Here is a 22232-nt window from a genome sequence, read left to right as displayed (position 1 = left end):
GGCCTCTTCCTGCCCAGGCCTAAGGCCTCCCACTCCTCTCATCTGAGGGTGCTACTTGAGTTTTTTAGGTGATCACCTTCGTTAAAAGGTCTCAGTTTCTACATCTGTAAAATGGGATGGGTACTTCTACTCCATAGACACAGAGAGAGAATATGGGTTAGAAAGACTGTTTCCCCATTTGTGCTATAGAAAGAATACCACCTTTCTCTTTGTGCTGTTCTAAAGATTTCAGAGTAGTTGTGCAAAACACCTGGCAGGCCCTGGGACAGAATAGCTGCCATGAAAGGTTTATCCTGAATACCTGTTGCATTAAAGGCCTTGGCCCTGGGTTTCCCAGAAACCACCCTCACCTCCTCCTTAATCCACGCGCTGTAGCCCGGGGGCGTCACCCCCAGTTGGATGATACTGGCGGTCGTAAGGATGGCCATGCACAATGGAGACACAAACTTCCACATGTAGAAATAGAAGCGGTAGGGTCGGAAGCCCAGCATCTCTGTCAGCTCTTGCATGAACCTGCCAGGCACAGCAGAGAAGTCAGCAGTTGGCACCTGCACCTCTGAGCCTCCCCTTCCCCCACAGCTACCTCCTCCAGGAAACCTTCTCTGGTCAGTCCTCCAGGGCTTTTCTAGGCTTCATCTTCAGTGCTCATGGTGTGAGGCCTGGCTGGCCTGCTTGGACTACCTTATATCTTGCTCCACCCAGAGGCATGAAACCCGTGCTGGGTGCTAGGACAGGCCCTAGAGGACTTGGTTTCATGGAGCACTGGTCCCCCAACCTGCTTGGCTCAAGTCTTCCCCTGCTGGAGAAGAGGTGGCAGTGCAATTCTCTAGCATCCTGACCGGGGTTCCTAACTTAGGTTCTGTGCTGTACTGCAGGAGGCAGGCAGGTTGTGTACTTGAATGCACACGAGAATCATCTTTACCTCAATTCCACCTCACTGAAACCTGGCAATTTCTCCTGTTATAAATTCAGGCAACCACAATAGTATTAACTGCATATGCGACTTTGTCACCAGACAGATGAAATCACAAGGTGTTTTAATTTTATATCACAGTTGTTGAAGATACCTAAAGACATCATTTATATTCATCACTACTTTGAAATTACTATTTCCACCACTAGATCTTGTAACTTAATGCAATACATATAAAGTGTATGTACATTTCTATTTTACAAATTTAGATAGTATTTTGTATTTTTCAATATAATTAGTTTCCTAGCTAATCCTATACTTTTATGCATTAAATAAATAGTATTCTGAGAAGGGTACAGGGGCATCATCAGAATGCCAAAGGAATCATGGAATCAGAGCCCCTGTAGCAATGTCTTTCAACCAAGGCTCCAGGAGAAGGGTTGGGTAGTGGAGGCAGAAGAGTGTGCCTTTCTTTTCTTTTCTTTCTCTTTCTCCATCCCCCACCCCCACTCTCTTTTTCAATACTAGTGATTAAACCCAGGGCTCTGTGCATGCTAGGCAAGTGCTCTACCACTGAACTACATACCTAGCCCAATTAATTAATTAATTAATTGATTGATTTTGAGACAGGGTCTTGCTGAGTTGCCAGACTGGCCTCGAACTTGTGATCCTCCTGCCTCAGGCTCCTGAGTAGGTGGGATTACAGGTGTGGACCACTGTGCCTCTCTGGGAGTGCTCCTTTCTTAGCCCTTCCTGTCCTCTCTTAAGAAGCAGGCCACTCCCTGTGCGAGAGCCCCCATTCCCAATCTAGGCCCAGGCGTTAGGGAGGGCCAGACTGAGTGGTTCCCAGAGGTCCTGGGCCTTGCCCAGGAGAAGGACAGTGAGGCTACTTCTGGAGCTGAGAGTGTAGGAGAGGCCTAGTCCTGGGGCTTCTTGAGGACATCGATTTTTCCTTAAAGGAGGAATGAGGCCATGAGTTGGCAGTGATGGAGGTCTGCCTTAGGGTCAGGCCATGAGACTCTATCCTTTCTTATTGCTGAATTCTCTTACCTTGTCTGAGCCCAAATTTGGGGCCCAAATCACAATTTGTGAATTAGGCTGCTGAAATCTACAAGTTCTTTGAGGACTGGGGACCCTGGTGCCCCCACCAAGTGCTTAACAAACTTAGCAGAATTCTGATAAAGGGCTGGTATTCAGAAAAGGGGCTGTGGTAATTTAAGAAAATTTAGGCTGGTATCAGAACTTGAACTCAGGACCTCAGCCTGACTTTGGCTCTTACTAACCAACGGACCTGGACAGCCATGACCCTATCTAGAGCTCAGCTTCCCAGTGTTAAAAAGTGCTTTTAGCACTGACATTTTGATCCCATGATCTCCTGCCCCATCTGCAAGCAACACTGGGAACACAGGACTCTCAGGAAGTCATGATGGGATAGGGCCCTCCAGTCCCCACCTCTCCCTGACATGTCCCCCTTACTTCTTGGTTCCATAGATCCAAGCCACAGCGATGTTCTCAAGGATGACGATGACAGTGAGTGGCAGGGTGGCCGAGTAGTCATCAAACATGGTGACAAAGTAGTTTCCGGAGCGCTGGACGAACAACAGCCCCACGAAGAATGCAAAGACACAGCAGCCCACTACAGAGAGCCGGGAGGCCGGTGTGGGGGCAAAGGTGCAGGGTGGGCAGGGCCCTGGGGGTCTGAGGGGCACCCAGGTCCCTCCCATCACACTGCTACCCCAGCAGGTGCAGCCCTGCAGGAGGGACCCAACGCTGAGGTGCTGAGCTCCCCACCTGCCAGGCGGGAGCATCTTGAGGAAGGTATGGGTCTCCTGTCTTCTCCCACGGCCCTGCCCCTGGCATAGCCCCTGCTCCTTAGCAGCTTCTCCACTTGATTACGGCATTGAATTTAAATGATTCCTCTGATTGTTCCCAGGCTCCCTTTCTCCACCTCAGTTTCCCCATTTGAGAACAGCAAGATGCTCCTCACCGGGATGCAGGTTGACAGCCCAGCTCAACTCAGCAGGGGCAGAAGGGAACTGTAGACATAGCCAGGAACCAGGAGTGAGAAGACGGAACAGGGCGCAGAGCCAGCACTGAGAGGGGCACCCCTGCCTAAGATGAGTCAACAGGCCCTCAGGAAGCGGGGAAAGTGAACCCAAGTAAGGGTCTTAGCTCCTAGCTCAGGGTTGGCCCAAATTTCCAAAGAGCTTTGTCCTCCAAGTGGCATAGCCAGGTTCTTGCTTTATCCTGATGGGGGAGGGGCACCGAGTCTGAATGACCCAGTCAGAACCCAGATTTTCTGAAGTGAGAATAGAAACCTGGTTGTCGTATCTGTGTGGGCAGCTGTGGGACTGGGTGGGGCTGCAGGGAAGAGTTACCTGTGAACATCTCCTTAGGCACCTTGAATGTGTCAATGATGGGTGTGGTGATGCCCGCCATGGTCCCAATCATGCTGCCCAGGCCCAGGTTGATAAGCATCAGGAAGAACATGACGGACCAGAATGGAGAGGCAGGAAAGTGAGTCATGGCCTCTGTGAAGGCGATGAAGGCCAGGCCTGTGCCCTGTACGGACTGAGGGTAGAGAGGAGAGCAAGGGCCTGTGAGGGCCACCCCACCTGGGAAACCCCTGCTGCCTCACCACTGCCCTGGGAGCTTCAGGAATCACCGTTCCCTCTTCCACAGGGATTCCCCACCTCCCCCTGAATCCTGTTGGTTTGGGTCTGTGGTCTTAAACTTAGTAGGCATCAGAATCTCCTTGTGGTGGGTATAAGTCCCAATACTGGACTTCCAGGGTAGGGAGCTGGAATCTACAGGTGGCACGAGGATAACAGTCATTCGGATGAATTTGCTCATGTGTAGGAACACCCCAGCACAAGACCCTGCCCTTCTGAGACATCTTCCCTGATCGCCCTAGCCACCCTTGCTGCCTCCAGCTCTGAGCTTCTGAACTCCAGACCTTAATGCCATGGCCTCAGGCATGGCCACCGGAAGTAAACTGGAGCCTTTAAAATCCCTGATGCCTAAGTCACCTCCCATGGGCAATGATTTAATTGGTCTGTGGTGACGCTGCTTTGGGGCTTTACAATTATTGACTCAATTATTAGGAAGACAAGCTAGGGAACTGCTGCTTTAATGCCTGGGTCCCTGCTCTGTGGGTACCTGACCACACACTGCTGTTGACATCTCTGCCAGATTGTCCCTGTGATGCCCAGTGATTGTGAGGGAACATGTGTCCCACCTGAGCAAGTGTGTGATTCTTGACATTTGGATACTATTCAGTTTGTAGGGTATAAAAGAACTGTTATAACCCTAGTTTTATTCAGAGGACAAAGCCATACCCACAAGAATGGGGCAGGCTTTCATGGAACATGGAAGGGCATGTCCTGTCTCTACTCATCACCTGGGGAAAAAAACAGCCAAGGGTCCCCAGATTGGCCCCATTTGCTCTCGATCCACTGGGAAGGGGTCGGGGATGTGAACACAGCTCCTTTGGTCCAATGGAGCTGACTTTTGACATGGAGCAGGCAGGATCTAGAGGAAATTTCTGGTCCCAGGAAGAAGGGCACAGTTGGCCCAGGCTAGGGGAGCTGTCCCTGCCCCATGTATGCCCCGGGTCTACTCAGGACCCTGTGGTGACCCCCCTTCTAACATTCATTTTGCAAAGTGCTCAGCTATGCAAATACAAATGGAAACAGTGTTCAAACTTGGGTGTCAGCTAATGAGGGGACAATATCTTTCCATCTAAAGGTCATCGTGGCCATGGCAGTGGGAGTGGGGACAGCTGAGGGGACAGAAGGTTTAAGGGGAGTGCCAGAACCCACGCTCTGGATCTGACCACCTGGATTTGAACCTGGCTTGCCCGCTTATCACTTGAGACCTCGATCGAGTCCCCCAACTCGCAGGTGATTCATTGGTAAAATAGGGGACAATACTAATACCCAACTCAGAGCTACCATGAGGTTCACAGGAGATGGAGAGCAAAGGGAAGACACTAATGTGAGCACTTATTTCACACAGGAGTACAGTGCATTTTACAGAAGTCCATCCAATAAACAGGAAGTCACCCCACACCAACTGTGGTTTCTGTGGTTCCTGTGTGTGCCTCTGCCTCTCATCTAGACTTACACCTAGTTCAGGACACCACTGGCTGACACCTTTCTCCCTCTCTCTTCCTCTGGATGCACAACAGGTCCTCACCTGCCATGGGAACTTATGATTCAGTGGGTTTTCCAAGGCCAGTGCCCAAACCACCCATGGCCCATCCCTGGTGTCCTGCCTATCCTGGGAAGGGCAGCCTGTCCCCACACCTTGTCCAGCTCATCCTCCAGGAGGCAGGGATCCAGGCCCAGGGCTGAGAAGCGGTCCTCCTTCACAGTCATGATGACGTTGTACATCTCTGCATAGTCCTTGGTGGTCAGGTGGGAAAAGTTGACGTGAGGTGGGATGAGGTCCCGGCTCAGAACGTTGGAATTGAGGTACCCCAAGATTTTCTCAGCATTCCTGCCGACAAAGGGGAGAAGAGTAAGTAGGAAGGCAGGCGTGGGGTCCTGGGGCACCTCTCAGACACCCAGGCAGGATCCCAACAGCCACTAACAGAAACAGCTCTAAGCCTGCCCCTGTGGGCCAGGGCTGGGGACAGACAATGCTGCGTGCATCTCACTGCTCAGTGGAGTGGAGGGGACTATCTCCCTGCATGGCCACCTGCCCAATCCTGGCTGTGGTGAACAGGGGAGGAAGGACTGGGGAGAGAAGCCACCTACTCGACCACACACTTCTCATTCATGATGTTGGCCTTGAAGCCCAGCACAGCAAATACCACGAGGGTGGCCAACACCGAGGTGAAGAAGTTGATGAAGGACACCAGAGCAGCGTCAAAGTGACAGTTGTTGTCCTGCTTGTTGTAGCTGGAGAAGGCGATGACACCACCAAAGCCCAGCCCCAGGGCAAAAAAGACCTGTGTGGCTGCCTCCCGCCACACCTGGGGATCCAGCATCTTGTCCAGCTGTGGGGTGGGGGAGGAAAGAGACAGATTTACTCACGTGCAGGGGGTTCCCTCCACACCCCCTTTCCTCAGCCACCACTGAGTTCAAAGGCAGCATAGCCTGGGAGTAAGAAGCTGTTGTGTGACCTTGGGCAGTTCACCTCACTCCTCTAAGCCTCAGTTTCCCCAAGTGCAAAACACAGATAACAAAAGCATCAGCTTCAGAGGATTGTTGTGAGGTCTAAGTAAGATAAAGTAAATGTTAAACGCCTACATCATAAATTCTCAGTTAATTTTAACTGCTATCATTTCTTGTCATGGAGCTGTTAGAATAAGGAACATGGCCAAAGCCATTATATAAGTTCTTATAGTACACAGCTGTAGGGAGTGCCATTCATTTAGATGATGGTCTGATTGCTACCTACTAAAATTGTGCAGTGAACAGCCTGTACAACAGTACAAGAACCGCGAACACCAAAGTCTCCTTGACATTTTCTCTGCCTCCTGTCTACCCAATCTCCCCTTTCTCAGAAAAAGAGGTCCAAGGCTCATCCACACACATCTACATGCTCCAGGTCACAGAAGGCCCCTACCCCACTGCACCACTTGACACACAGACTAGACACTTCCTGGACAGAGGCAGCCCCTACCTAAGCCTCTCTCTGCCCTTAGACCTGACAAGGGCCTGAACCACAATGGCATCTGAGTGGTGTGGGCAATTTCCAAAGCCTTTTACATCGTTTTTCTTTTAGTGTTTGTTTCTCAAGGCAGAAAACCACAGGAGTGAAAGTGAGCAGGGTCCCAGCATTCGGGGAGTTTATGCTCCAGCTGGAGAGATGGACATTGGTCAAATGATCCCACCAACAGATGCTAGATTGGAAATGTGACAAGGGCGTGAAGCCAGGCAGCCAATGCTCAGAGAGCCTATAGCAGGGGGTCGGCATGAGCCAGGAGGCCGGGGAGGCAGATGGCTGACGGGGGCTGTGGGGGCTGGGAAAGCATTTGGGCAGAGGTGGCACAGAGGGAGGTGTGCAAAGGGAAACGGAGGTGGCCAGTGTGGCTCTCACACGGGGACGAAGAGAGGGGACAGGTGAGGCTGGGAGAGGCGGAGGAGTCAAAGGCCTGGAGGAATTTCCTGCCTTTATCCTAAGAAAGCTCTTGATCCAGGAAACCACCCAGGGGTTGAAGAAGAAAGGACATAATCAGATGTGCATTTCCAAAAGAGATGAGCAAATGCAGCACGGGAGACGGGAGACGGGAGGAAGCACCATCTGGGGTCCAGGAGGCAGGAGGTGGTGGCTTTGCCCAGGGGCAGGTGCTGCTGTTGGAGGAACTGAAGCAGGAGGAACCAAAAAGACCTCAGGGGTGGACTGGAGAAGGGGGTGCTGGAAAAGGACAAGGTGACAGCCACATTCCTGGCCTGCATACTGAGCATGTGGAAATGGGAACAGTAAGAGGAGCAGGTTGCTGGGGTTGCACAGGGCAGACAAGACATTAGCTCTGCAAAGATTGAGCTTAATATGTCCTTAAGACATCCCACAGAAGAGCCAGGTACAGTGGTGCATGCCTGTGATCCCAGCAGCTTGGGAGGCAGGAGGATTACAAGTTTGAAGCTGGCCTTAGCACTTGAGCAAGGTCCTAAGCAATTTAAAATAAAATAAAAAATAAAAGGGCTGGGGATGCAGCTCAGTGGTAAAACGCCTTGGCTTCAATCCCCAGTACCAAAAAGGGGCGGGGCAGGTGGCGGGGGAAGATCCCGGAGGAGCTGCCAAGCAGGCAGCTGGACAAATGAGTCTGGGGATTAGAGGAGAGAGCACAGCTAGAGATGGAGGTTGTGCATAGCACGCAGTGGATGGAGAGTGAGAAAGGCCAGAGCCAGAGCCAGTCAATCTATAAAGTTTAATGCAGGGAAAAGTAAGGACCTTCTCCAAGGAAGCAAGAGACGCAGGCGGGAGGAAATTTCAGGTAGGGCAGCGAGCAGGAAAGGCCAGTGCTGCCCAGTGGCAGATGCCAAGGGAGGGAGTCAGGAGCAAGAAGGCCCCAGGAGGGCAATTCAGGGCTTGAGGGTCCGGAAGTCAGGTGAAGGGGAGAGGCGGGAAGCAGAGCAGAGGACGTAGAGGTAATACATAGGCGAGTCCCTGGAGAAGGCCATTATCAGGAGGAGGTCATGGAGTCAGCGAGGACGGCTCATTTGCCTGTCATCTGGCCTTCGTTTTGGATGGAGTAGCTTCACACACCATATTTAAAAGCTGATGGAGGGCAGGGATGTGGGGGTGCGGTGGGGCTGTCTTCCATAAGAGCCTCTCTGGGAACCTGGCTACCCATTAGTTAGAGAGGGAAGGGGGACAGGAGGGGCATCTGCAGGCAGGTTTGTACATTCAGTTTCTGCCTCTGTAGGTGGAGAGAGCTTCTGACTTGGTGACCTCTGTTTACCTTGTACAGCAGGAGATGAACTCACCTGCTGTGATGAGGGAGAGGAGGAGAGAGGGTTCAGGCGGGTGGGTCGGTTCCAACGGTCATGGTGGAGCAAGGGAGGCAGATGGCCACAGAAGTGGCGCAGGGTTATCTGCAGTCAGGCTCACCGCGCTTGCACACGTGGAGGTCTGATTTTTGTTTTGTTTTGTTCTTTTGGCTTTTTGCTACTGGGCATGGAACCCAGGGCCTCACACATGCTGAGCCACATCCCCAGATGGAGGCTCTGGATTTTAAGGTAAGGTGAAACGTTATCTTCTTTATAGAGGTAACCCAAGCCCTGGAGGCACACTGGTTTTGGACTTTAGTCTTTCATTTCTAATTTTATTTTAGGAAAGTAATATGGTGCATATGCCACAAAATTACATCACACCCCCAGTGGGTCCAGGGCAGCGCCCTAAAATCAAATACATTAGGACTTCTGCAACGAAATATGAATCTTCACACCAAGTGAATCAATAAGGACTATAAATAGCCTCACATCTGCACAGGTCGTCTGCCTACAAAAGAGTTCTGGGGAACAAAACCAAAGCAGAGCAACTACTGTTTTTCAAGGCAATTTGGATTTTGGTATTGTGAGTAAGGAAATAGGGGCCTGTACTGTGCTTAATAAAAATTTAGAGATTACAGAAAAGAATAAAATAATCATAGTTCCCCTGAGAAAGGACTTCTGTAACTCTTCTTTTTTGCATGAGTTTTGTTGTTTTGTTTTCCCCGTTTGTTTTGTTTGCTTTTGTTATTTGGTATTAGAGAACATTTTACCACAGAGCCACATCCCCAGTACTCTTTATTTTTAATTTTGAGATAGGGTCTTGCTAAGCTGCTGAGGCAGCCTCCAACTTGCAGTCCTCCTACCTCAGCCTCCCAAGTCACTGGAATCACAGGTATGTATCACCACACCCAACTGGGTGAGGGTTTTTGGTTTTTTTTTAATGATCCTCCCTAAAGGCTCCATCAATGGGGGGAGGGACCATATGCCCCTGGAAGGCACGCCGGCCTTCACAGGTTTTCACAGGTATCCACTATGACAGTTTGCTCATTCTTCTGGGGTCTGAACACTTCACTCAGGCTAGAAACCAGAGCCTAGTGGGAGAGTCAAGGGCAGGTTAGTGAATTCCAACTAGGAAGGAGAGGCAATTTTGTAAGAGAGCAGGTTGAGACAAAGAACTCATGGGGGCCCCATGACTCCCCATTGTCTTCTGGAAATTTTTTTTTCCACTCTTTTGTGTTCTGAACATTAAATGCAGTGAACTTACTCCTCATCAAAAGCACTGTGGTCTTTCATACTTCCAGGCTTGGAATTCCCTTCCTCCAACTCCCTCTCTGGTGAACTCCTATTTACTTCTCAAAACCCAGCACAAATAACACTTCTTTTTGAAGTTTTTCCTGACTGGCAGAGCTAGTCAAGTGCCCTGGGCACTCAACAGTCAATACCCACCTCACACAACTGTCTGTCTTCAGGCAGTTTACACTCGGGGCTGGAGCCCAGACCATGTTCGTGTCCCTGTGAACTTGTGCTTAGCACATATAAAAGAAGGAAAGAGTGGGGAGCAAGAGAGAGACAGACAGACAGACAAAAGCTGACGTGGTCCGTTGAGGTTATAAGCTGCATGGGAAGGGCCAGACAAGGGGCTGAGACGTGGTACCTGTCCTTTGGGTCTAAGATGTGTTCTTCTAGAACAAGAAGAGTCTTAGGATTTTAAACTTTTCTACTTTGTAAAACACAGGTATTTTAATACTGCCTTCCCCTTCTCCTTCCCTCCCTTCATCTTTGGTAATGATTTCTTTTTGATCTATCTCAAACATTACTACAGATTTTACAAAAAGGTCCAGACCAACTGTGAGACCCAAACACATGCCACCATTAGGAGTCTCACCACTCCCTCGGCCTGAAACAAGAATGTGGATAAATCCCTAGCCCCAGTCACTGTTCAGGGTCAAATTTCACAAATGGAATACCAGCACAGTCCCAAATTGCCCTCTCAGTGCTGGTCCAAGAGCTTGGAGGATTTCTAAAAGGACAGGGTAGGATTACTGTGTATGCAATGATCTTGGATGGAAACAAAAAAATTGTTGTTGTTGTTGTTAAGATGGCATGATTTATCATTGTTTTCCCATTTTTTTAAAATTATGGACTATCATAAAATCAAGCAAAAGTAGGGATGATAATATAATGAACACCTACTATACCCTTACCCCACTTTAATCGTTATCAACACCTGGACAATCTTGTCTACTCTACTTCTCACCCACGTCCACCCCTAGAAGATTTTGAAGGAAATTGATAGATTCAAATCCAACATTGATAAAGCCCCAGGAAAGCACCGGAGAGTGCCAAAGCTTGGCCTTCAAGGTGGGAAGTGCTCCGTAGGAGTGTCCCTTGGTGTCCCCCATTTCCAGGCTGCAGTGGAAGGAGAGGAACACAAACACCCAATGCTAATCTGGGAGTAAACTGAGTCAGGTCCTTCAGTATGGAATGGCTGTTGTTCCCTGAATGTAAGGGGGGGATTTTGCCGGGATTCCTGGAGTAAGGGTGCATGATTTCAGCAAGTGTCAACAGAGGATGAACTCATGGCCCAATTCAGGATGCCCCATGGCCCCTCCAGACATAAGGAAGTGAATGGAAGGAGAGTGGGGCTTTCCCCTCCAGATATAAGAAATTCACATCACATCCTTCTCCTGGCGCCCTCTCTGAATGGCTTCCTGCTGCTTCCTTGGTACAATGGCTGAGTCACTTCCTTGCACAAGGGAACAAGGTGTTTCATGGTATTTGACTCATCAGCATGAAGCTGCTTTTTGAATCCACAAGCAGCTGCTGAGCCCTAGCCTGAGCTGGTGCGTGACACCCTTGCTTCCCAGCACCGCTGCAGCACCTGCCTATGTGAAGCCAGATGGGGCCACAAGACAGCAGATGGCACTGGAGTGCCGGGTCCCCACTGCTGGAGAACAGGGTCACCCTCATGAGGAATGAGGACAATAATAGCTAACGCTTACCGTGCACTTTCCAATTGCCAGGAGGAGGCCCACCAGCTCTCCTGACGACCCTGGGCAGGGGTGCCATTGTTCAGCCCATCCATAGCTGTGGGTGAAGGTCCTGAGGATCAAGGAACTTGTCTAGCTGCTGGGTGATGAGCTGAGATCTGGACTAGAGCATCTGGCTCCAGAGCCCACCCTCTGATCACCAGACTGGGCCACCTTCATCTTCCTGCAGTGGGTTAGGGTTATTAACCTCTATTCTTAGACCCTTGGAACTTGCAGGGAAATAACATACACCTTTGTCCTGAGATCTCCTATTCCTCACCTCAGCTCCCAGGAGCCCAGTTCTCCTTCCTCAGTAGCAACCACGACATCGGCTTCCTATGTACCCCTCCAACAGTGCTTATGCATGTACCAGCAATATATAAAAGCATATATATTACAATACACACGCGCATGTGTGTGTGTGTGTGTGTGTGTGTGTTTCTCCTTTTCCCCCTACTGTTCACACCAGAATTTTCCATGGAGTTCTCCTCGCTTCTAGGGCATTTTCTTGCCCATGCTTTTCTCTCCCCCAATGTGCTGAGTTAGGGCCCAGCAGAGGCCCAGGACTCCTGGCAATCTGTGCCCCTGTCCCTGCTCACTTCAGCCCCATCCTACAATTGTCTAATCTCTCTGTGAATAAGCAATACTAAAAGTACCTACGTCCAGGATCGTAAGGAGGTCTAGATGAATGCATATATATCGCCCAGCCCTTAGTGAGACCACCCGCTGTCAAACGTACACCTGTTTAGGTACCTCGCTGATTGTGGGAAGCAGCCTGGTGTCAAAGATGCTCAAGTGTGGAAAGCTGCTTCTGGGTCATTGAAGGGCTAGCAGTGGCCATGCCGGCTGAGTTCACGAGTACCCCTGAGCCCTGTCGGCTAGCCAGCCCTCAGTACTGCACCTGTCCACTCGTCCCCAGCTCTCCACAGTTACTTCACACTGGTGCCTCCTTAGGCCTCCACTGCCTCCTCCTCCTCCATTCTTTCCCTCAGGGGATCACCTTGCTTCCTATCTCACTGAGGAGGCAGATGCCATCAGAAGAGAATCCTGGCAATGAGAACTCCACGCAGCTCTTCCCACGGCAGCACTGGCGCCAGGGGCTGGCCCTTCTCTCCCACTGCTATGGCATTGCCTGTGCTCCTAGCTAAGACCAGCTCCACCACCTAGGCCTGCCCCTGCTGCTACACTCCACCCCTTGAACATCATGTTTCCCCTCTTTTTTGGATTTTTTGACGTACACTATTAAGTGTTTTTACTCTATCAGAGTTGCTCCACCATTACCACAATCAATTTAGAACTTTTTGTTGCTCCCAAAAGAATAAACCATTAACAGTCATTCCCCAAATCTCCCCAACCTCCTCTCAAGCCCAGTTCTTTTTTTTTTTTTTTTTTTTTTTCAATACTAGGAATTGAACTCAGGGACACTTAACCACTAAGCCACATCCTCAGCCCTTCTTTGTATTTTATTTAGAGACAGGGTCTCACTAAGTTGCTTAGGGTCTCAATAAGTTGCTGAAGATGGCTTTGAACTTGAGATACTTCTACCTCAGCCTCTCAAGCCACTGGGATTACAGGCATGTGCCACCACGCTCAGCCCTCAAGCCCAGTTCTAAGCAACCTCTAATCATCTTTCCGTCTCTAGATTTACCTACTCTAGACATTTCATACAGTTAGAATTATACACTATTTGGTCTTTGGTGTTTGGCTTCTTTCGCTTAGCTTAATGTTTTCAGGGTTCATCTATGTTGTAGCCAGTATTGGCACTTATTTTTTACAGCTGGATAATATTCCATTGTTTGGTTTATCCACATTTAGTTTATCGATTGATCAGTTAATGGACATGTGGGTTGCTTCTACTTTTTTGGTTATTATGACTCATATAGCTATGAACAGTCACGTTTAAGCTTTTGTGTGAACATATGTTTTCAGTTCTCTTGGCTATGGGCCTAGGAGTGGAATTGCTGGATCATATGCTAACTCTGTTTAACCTTTTGAGGAACCACCAGATTGTTCTCCAAAGCTGTTGCACCATTTTAAATTCCCACCACCAGTGTATGATATACTATTTTCATCATCATATGAAATTCTGAAATAACACCCTTGACTCCGTGGCCCTCTCCAGCTAACACCCCATTTCTCCTTTCTCTACTTCCCTTTATAGCAAAACTAAAAATACATAATCTCTACTATTTGTCTCTAATTCCTTACCTCTCATTCCACCTTCAACCCATTACCTATTTTTATCTCCAGCAGTCATCCATCAAATGGCTCTTGTCAGGGTCACCAGTGACACCTCCATTGCCAAGTGATAGGTCATTTCTTAGTCCTCACCAACTGGCCTCTCAGCAGTTTGGGACACAGCTAACTATTTGTTCTTCCTCCACCCTTTCTCCCTTCCTTCCCCTCTTACTCCTCCTCCTCCTCCTCCTCCTCCTCCTCCTCCTCTTCCCGAATCACCAGCTATCCCTTCTGAATCCAAGGTCCCCAGTACTCAGTGTTCACGCCTCTTCTCTGACAAGGTTCACTCTCCAGGTGATGATAAACCAATCCATGGCTTTCAATTCTATTACCTCAGCCTCTCAAATTTGTACCTCCACCCTGACCTCCAGATTCATATGTTGCAATCCTTCCAGCATCTCCCCTGGCTATCTATTTGACATTTTAAATCTGTCATGTCCAAAACAGTTCTCTGGATGTTCCCCACCACATTTGCTCCTTCTACCATCCTCCCCATTTCCCTGAATGTCAACTCCATCCTTCCAGTGGCTCTGGAAAAAAAACCTCAGCCATGCTTGACTCCTTCATCCTCCCACATCTCACATCCAGTCCAACAGCAAAGTCTCTGTACCCATAGGGCATCTTCAACCCAACCACCTCCCCATTCCCATTGCTCTAAACCTGGTTGCCCCTCAGAGAGGTGTCTCTGTTCTCCCCTCCCTCCCTCAGATTCCCTATGGCAGCCTCCTAAGAGGCTTCAGTGCTAAGACCATGTCAGCAGCCCAGAACTCTCCAGTGGCCCCAGTTCATTCATAGGCAATGTCAAAGTGCTTACTAAGCTTCCCAGTCCCTCATGAGCTGTCTCCCCACCGCGGCCATCTTCTCTCTCCTCTTGTTTTGTCCAGACATGCCAGCCTCCTTGAATATATGACACACTCCAGACTCAAGCCCTTTACCTCAGGGTCCACTGTTCAGAATGGAATGAGCTACCTTCACGACTCCACCTAGCCTATCCCCTCAACTTCTTCAGTCCCTCATCCAAGTGGCACTTTCTCAGTGAGGTCTTCCTTAACCACACTATGTAAGATTGCTGACCTGGTCTTCTTCCTGAATGCCCTAATCCATCTTCTCTGCTATATGTTTCTCCTTAGCAATAACAGTCAACAACCACTCTTTCTTATCTCATCCACATCTTCCCACCAGAATATAAGCTCTGTGAGGTCTGGGAAATTTCTGTGCTTTGTTCACTGCTGAATCTCAGAAAATAGAATAGTGCCTGGCACATACCAGTCACCCTGTGAACCTTTGTTGAATGAATGAATAAATGAGTGATAGGCATTTAGGGTGTTTTTGGTCTTCCACTACTAAAATAAATGCCGCAACAAACAATACTGTAACTGGTCATTTTGTTTACATGTGAGTACATCTACAGGACCAGTATCTACAAGAAGTGGAATCGCTGGGCCAAAGGTCATGAACAATTGGAATTTTGATAAACATTCCCTGAGAGTTGGGGGGTTAAAAAACCCACCATAATCCACCACTGAATGTTGAACAAATCACGACAAATTGTATGGTATCCCATGCTGACTTGAGTTTGTAACTGGATGGAAAGAAGTAATCAGGAGAAAAGCTGCCTGAGGAATTCAAGTTTATAAGCCATTGGCACCAGTTACTGTCCCATAGAGGCACAAATGGGTCGTCATGGTGTCCTGGCCACATTGCAGTCATCATACCTACTATCTGTCTGCTTGAAGGCATGGATCCAAAGTGCAGGTCCTATAGCCAGGATTATTTCTGATGTTACAAAACTTATAGGAGGGAGGACCTTCCAGGTTATTTAACATAATCCGCAGAGAGGCTACATTTCTCCCACATGGGTTCTGAGATGCCCTGGGCTGCCAAAAATTTCCTCAGACTCTGCCTGGGCTGCCAAATGGCATGACCCCTGGGAATTTCATTCACATTGTGGTCTAAATGCAAAGAGCAGTGCCCAACCTGGGCAAGAATCTCCCCAGTCCTGGGATGAAACAGTCACAGTTCTGTGGTGGTCCTTTGCCTGCATGGACTATAACAGAGCTGTTTTGGAGAGTGGGTTCGCCCCTTTTGCAGATGACCCAGGGAGATTTGTAAACCGAAATCTCACCCAAGCTGGACTCACTTGCCTCAAGCTAACAGTAGCATAGGCTGTTTGGGAGCTTTTGATGGGGGAGTTCAGTCCCTGAGGTCCTTTAACCCTAGACCCCTGCCCCGGAATACAGCCTTCCAGAGTCAAAGGAAGGAGCTGGAGCTGCACCATGGAGCTGCCCAATGGGCAAGGTGTCAAGTGTCAAGATAGGCCCACAGGCTCTGTTGGGCCTAGAGGTCCAAAGAGTCAGATGCGCCCAGGGCTGCATTGTGCTAGTTCTTAGAATCTTTTGGATTTGATTTTTTTAGTCTCATCTCATAAAGATTCTGTCCTCTGTAAATGTTAAAGTGGGTTCAGGTGGTTTCCTGAACATCCAGGAAAAGATTTGAGAAAGAAGTGCCCGAGTTGTTCAGAGTGCACAGCAGCCATTTCACACCCATCTGAGTAGCAAACATGGAAGTCTGATAAATGTGGAGCAACTTGGACTCATATACAGCTGGTGGGGGTGTCAAGACAATCAACTACTGTGGAGAGCATTTTGATTGAAGATACACATACCTTTGAGGCAGCAATTCCACTTTAAACATATATACCCTGGAGAAATCTGTGCACAGGAGGACCTGTGTAATAATGTTTACCGTAGCCTTATTAGCAATGGTGAAAACTGGAAACCACTTAAATGCTTATCAACCAGAGAATGAATAAATACATTTTAGTTTAGTCCTATAGGGGAATACTTTACAGCAGTGAAAATGCATATACACAAATCAACATAGGTAAATCTCAAAAGAAACAGTGTTAAGCAAAAAAATAGAAGCAAGTCACAGGATACATATAACACAGTGCCATTTATGTAAAGTTTAAGAGTATGCACAGATACTATACAGTTTATACATACACATATATGTATAACAAATTTCATAGAATGTATTAGCAGGATAAACCCACAATTTAGGGCAGTGGTCCCTATGGTCTGAATGTTGGTGTCCCCTCCAAATTCCTATGTTAGAATCTAATACCAAAAGTGGTAGTATTAAGAGGTGGACTTCTGGGGAGTGATTAAGTTGTGAGGGCTTCTCCCCCCTGAATGGAATTAGTGCCCTTATATTAGAGGTTCAAGAGCACTCCCTCACCCTGCCACCATGTGAGGAGCCGTGAGAAAGTGCCACCTTTGAAGTTGAGAGTGAGCCCTCACCAGGCTTGATCTTGAACTTCTCAGCCTCCAGAACTGTGTGCAATAAATTTCTACTGCTCATAAATTATCTAGTTTGTGATATTTTGTTATAGCAGCAGAAACGGTTTAAGACAGTGGTTATCTTTGGGAAGGGGAAGGAATGGGATGTGGGGTTAGGCACATTAATGGCTTCTGTAATATTTCATTTCTTAAGAATGTTAATTATATTATTAGATATGTGTTCATATGCCTGATATATTTCATAATTAAAGAGTCATTTTTTAAAGTGTCTGAGTCTGTAGAGAGCAGCATTGTATATGCTAGGACCATGGCTGATCCCAGTGAGTCTGTTCTGCCTGCTCCCACCCAGAGTTACATAGCAGGGACTCTTAACACCATCAAGGGGCCCATCTGGAGATTTTTGTGAATCTCCACATTTATGAACATCACCAGAGCATATAATTCCCTCATAAAGCTCAGTAAAATGTAACTCAAAGACTCAAGTGAACACTTTACACTGACCATGACTCTGAGCTATAGTTGTAGTGATTCATAAAAACAGTTGGCTTTCCGCTCGTGGCCACTTACCCCAAAGAAACAGATTTGCATGTTTTCTTCTTTGTCAGATATCACATTTTCACAATAACCCTACAGCCTGCCACACGGCTCAGGATTCACATTCACGCCTCAGGAGGTTCATTAAGTGCCTCACACAGTGGGCCTTTGTAGGCACTCATGCAGAAACCTCAGATGTTCAGTCTCAGTCCAAGGATGCCTGGGGCCAATTTGAGCATTGTGGTGACTGTGGGGTGGCATGTGCCCTGGCCATGGCCATTTACCAAACATCAGCAACCTACACATGGCAGCACAGTTGGGGAGGCAGGAGTGACTGGGGGCTTCAAACCTTGTTGGATCTGGGTTTTCCTCCTCATGTCCAACTATGTGCACTGTCTGTGCAAGGGCTAGTGTCCGGTGGAGGGCACAGCCGAGCACCTAGGGAGGCCTCAAGCTGGCCTGGCTGAGTTTTGACCCTGAGCCCATGGGATGGAGTCTCAGCAGGCCCCTGATGGCTGCTATTGACCAGCTGGCACTTGGAGGTGGACTTCTCGGCCTGGCCAGCTGAGGCTGCTAATGTACATTGCTCGGGGCAACTTGAAGGGCATGTCAATCTGCACTCAAAATGCTCTTATTCTCCAGTGGACCGACTCATGCCAGCTGTGCCAGGTATTATGAAGGGTGAGACCACAGGGTCAGGACAGATCACCTTCAGAAAGCTGGGTATATGCCTTCAGGACACCTGTGCCTTGTCCGTGCCCTCTGTGAAAGGTAAGCAGAGATCCTGCTGGTCTCCTCGGGCTTTTGAGAGGATGGAGAGGAAGAGTGCAAGAGTTCCACAAGGTAAAATCACTCTTATTGGCTTATCTTTAATAAACAAGCAACCTTGTTCCCCTGATTTGGGTACAAACTGGGATTTCCAGGGAGAGCTCTGTCCTCTTAGGCATCTTCTTGGTTCCTAATGTCACAGGTCGATGAAATGAACCTTCCCAAATGAATAAAGGAGTGAAGCTCCCTGCCCCCAGCCCATGTCCCAGCCAAACCTACTCCCCACCACTGCCTCACGCATGCCCAGTGCTGCCCCACATCCTTGCTCATGTAGCTTCCTTTGAAGACAATGACCTATTGGCTTTCACTGAAATCCTACCTGCTCCCTAAGGCTCCTTCAAGGACCTCATCCCTGAATCAATGTGACATCCCTCTCCTGGGAACCTTGAAGACAGGGTCCAGAGCTCCTTCCTGTGCATTCCTCCAGCGCCTAGCCAGGACCGTTCCCACATAGAGTAGGTGCTCAGTGTGCATTCCAGTGTATGAGGCTGACCAGGTGCAGTGGGCCTGTCAAGTATTTCCCTGGCACGTGGGAACCCCAGCTCTTACCTTGGGAGTGAACATGTGTAGGATGCCATCAACCGCCCCTCGCAGCAGCAGCCCCCGGACCAGAAAGCAGGCCAGCACCACATAGGGGAAGAGGGAGCTGAAATACATCACCTGCAGAGAGGACAGGGACCCACCATCAGGCAGAACCCCTCCTACTCCTGTAGCTTCCATCCCCCTCCCTGCTCACAGTTGGGGCACATAAGCCTCCTGGGATACCAGACAGCAGAAAGCAGAGCCCTGGAGCCCCTGGGCATCAGGCCAAACCCACCACCCATCCGGCCTGAGCCCAAGCAGGAGCAGGAGCAGGAAAGGCTGGAGCCAGCATGGTTGAGCCCAGGACTTGCTTGCCTTCCAAGGACTGATGGTTTGGGCTAGTGGTCCCCATCCCCAAGGCTGCCAAGGGGTAAGGGAACCCTATGCTCCCCTCCTCATTCTCTCAAGTCTCTTGCCCCCATTGGACCCCCCAAGGGCCTCCCCCGTCCTTACAGTTCCTTTGACAGAAGGCATCCAAGAGGCCACAGACGTGGCTCCCAACTGAAGAAGACCATCAGGAAGCCTAGCCCTGGAGCCTGAGCCCGTGATATTTGCTGGCATATGCATGTCTTACATATTTCCATTGCTCCATGTGCCTGGTGCAGAGTCACAGGCAAAGGCTATGCTCACAAAACCTCTGCTGCTCTGAAACAAATCCCAGGGGGTGGTGTGAGCAGGATGGTGTAAAGGTTAAGAGGGTGCATGTACTGACCTAAGTGCCCGAGTTCTGAGCCTGCCTCTACCAGTTGCCATGGCCTCTAACCTATGGACATAACCTTGATGTGTTTTGTTTCCTTCTCTCTAAAAGGGGTGTGAAAACTTCTAATGCATAAGATTATTGAAGACCAAATGGGTTCATATATGTGGCTGTACTGATAAGTTCCATAAAGCATCAACTACTATTTTGGCCTCCAAAGAAGGGAGAGATTAGTGGCTGGGATGATATCACCTTTCCAGAGTTTAGCTTCCTTGCTTGTCAAGTCTGGAAAAGAACGCAAAACCTCAGTCAGGCTTTAGTTCCAGCTCTGAGACAAATTGGCTACATGATGTTAGACGACACACTTCCCCTCTCTGGGTCTCAGTTTCCTCATCTGTAAAAATGGGTGCACAGGGCTATAGGATGTCTAACATCTTTTCCATCCCTGGCAGTGCATGAGTACTGATAGGTGACAAGTAAGAAAGGGCCCTCTTCAGAAGGGATCTGAGCTGCTAGGAAATGGTATGTGGGCTTGGACAGTGTGTACCCCAAGACAGAGTGGATATGGAACTACCCTCAGGCCTCCCAAGGCCCGCTTCACTCAGAGCACCCACCTGCTCAAACAGCCCTATAGTTGTAGACATGGAAAGTGCTGGTTTTCACCCAAAAAAAAAATCATTTAGAGTGACTATAGGATTTGGCTTGGGAACCTGAGGGATCAGAATCTGAACAGATATTTCTGAGTCAATGCTTCTATCTTCCTTCGCTTTAATGTCTACAAGGCAGGACTGGATTATCTGAGCATGAAGGTAGACAGGGGTCAGGACAATGGTTTTCAGGAAGCCCAGCCCTGGCATGCTGTTCATGGTGGAAAACAACACAGACGTTACTCCCTCCCTTTCCTTTGGGGGTCAATGCCATTACCCTGAGTCATCCAGAACCCAAGTCAACTGAAGGGCCCTGCATTGGTGACTGGAGTTCTCAGCCCTCTGTCCTCTGTCTATCTGCTATCCTCCTCCAACTCACCTTCCCTGAGGACTGGATGCCCTTGACGACAGCCATGCCCACGATGCTCCAGGCCACAAGGAGGCACAGCGTCATCTTCCAGTTGAGGCCTCCACTCTCAGAGATGGAGTTAGAGATGTCCAAGGCCTCTCGGTACCAGAAGTAGGTGGTGGCTGAGCTCTTCTCACATTCTGCCTCCACCACTGAAACAGCAGCAGAAGCCACAGAACTCAGTGGTGAGGCCTACGGGGCCACCTCTCCTGCTGGACCTCTGTTCAGGGTGGGCAGCTGGAAGGGTCTGTGCTCACTCTGGGTTAGCCATGATCTGGAACCCCAGGGAACAGCAGTTCCTGATGGGGCCTGGGAGGCTACAGGACATGCTTAGCTGGCTGAATTCTACCCACACCACCTGCTGCCCATGTCTGTCCCTAGGAGATAGTAAGGCTTGAGGTTGAATTGGTCTAAAGGTCCTTGGGAAAGGTCCTAAATTGGGAACTGGAGACTTAGATTCTCATCCCAGATCATTGGTTAAATGGATACTGTGAACATAGGAAAGTGGCTTCAGGGGCCTCAGTTTTCCCATCTGCTAAGTGGGATAATCATCCAGCCCTTCGTAGGACTGGCATGTCAATCATACTAACTAAATAAAAATCACAATTTATAGCATTTCGACTACACTCATTTTATTCAATCTTCTAAGGACCCAATGGGAGAAATCAGAAAGACATCATTTGCACTGTGGAAAGGGAAATGAGGCTCAAGGGTGTGAAGTGACTTGTCCAAGGTGACAAGTCAACAAAATCCCAAATCTGTGTGGTAAGCCTGTGAGACTCCTTCTAGGGACAGAGTTGGCTGAGTCCCCGGCTGTGGTACCTCAGGAGTCCCATACTTGCCTGCCACGGTCCCATTCCTGATAACAGGACATTCACTCCAGGGTAATGGGTACTGGAAGGACTTGAAGAAGTAGAAGATGCTCCATCCGATGATCACATTATAATACAGCCCAACAAAGAGGCACACCTGAGGACGGAGACCCAGGGTGGGACCACGGAAGCTGTAGGTTAATGGCAATGCCACGCCCACCCCAGCACTCAAACTCAGGGCCAGCAGCACAGGCCAATGACATTGAACACAGCAGCACAGTCACAAAGGAGGAAGACCAGGGACGAGGCAGAGCAGCAAGGACCTGCCCCAATCCTCCATTCATCTGGTACTCAGGCAACCCACAAAAGAATTCTTTGGATATTAAAGTTGACTTAAATAGACTCTTAAAATGTTAATCCTTTCCAGTTTGAAATTCTTCTAATACTTGAATCCCTTCCCCATTTCCTGATGACTCAGGATTCTGATTAGAGATGCCCTCCAGAACCACAGAGGTTGTGTAGCTTTTACCCTTATAGGAAATGGCCCCAGGCAGTTGTGCTTTATGAGATTTTATGGATTGCTGGTTTTCTATGTCTTTCCTTCTCTCAGGATATTACTCTCTCTTTGGTTCTGTTGGTAGCCTGCCTCTAGAAAAACATCCCTTTTCATTTCTTGGAAACAAAATAACTAAGCTTGGTAGAGTTTTTGTTTGGTTGGTTGTTTTTTGCAAGGGTAACAGGGATTGAACTCGGGCACTCGCCCACTGAGCCACATCCTCAGTCCTATTTTTTATTT

The 22232-nt window shown here is 48.9% G+C and overlaps 1 protein-coding gene across 3 annotated transcripts in view; it reads right to left on the bottom strand.

The window, feature by feature from the left end:
• The window catches only part of SLC6A17 (solute carrier family 6 member 17), a 122803-nt gene that overhangs the window by 3971 nt on the left and 96600 nt on the right, over window positions 1-22232 (bottom strand). For all 3 annotated transcript variants that reach the window (XM_079144696.1, XM_079144695.1, XM_079144697.1), the window contains 8 exons: window positions 21467-21593; window positions 20595-20776; window positions 18839-18949; window positions 5674-5915; window positions 5221-5413; window positions 3292-3484; window positions 2390-2549; window positions 351-513 (listed from right to left, as the gene is read on the bottom strand). In XM_079144696.1, the coding sequence (XP_079000822.1) occupies window positions 351-513; window positions 2390-2549; window positions 3292-3484; window positions 5221-5413; window positions 5674-5915; window positions 18839-18949; window positions 20595-20776; window positions 21467-21593 (1371 nt within the window). The remainder of the gene's footprint in view (window positions 1-350; window positions 514-2389; window positions 2550-3291; window positions 3485-5220; window positions 5414-5673; window positions 5916-18838; window positions 18950-20594; window positions 20777-21466; window positions 21594-22232) is intronic.

This window comes from Sciurus vulgaris, assembly GCF_902686455.1.
Source record: "Sciurus vulgaris genome assembly, chromosome: 1".
Taxonomy (NCBI): Eukaryota; Metazoa; Chordata; class Mammalia; order Rodentia; family Sciuridae; genus Sciurus; species Sciurus vulgaris.
Note: the sequence above shows the minus strand (reverse complement) of the source record. Positions and strands in the feature narration are given on the sequence as shown.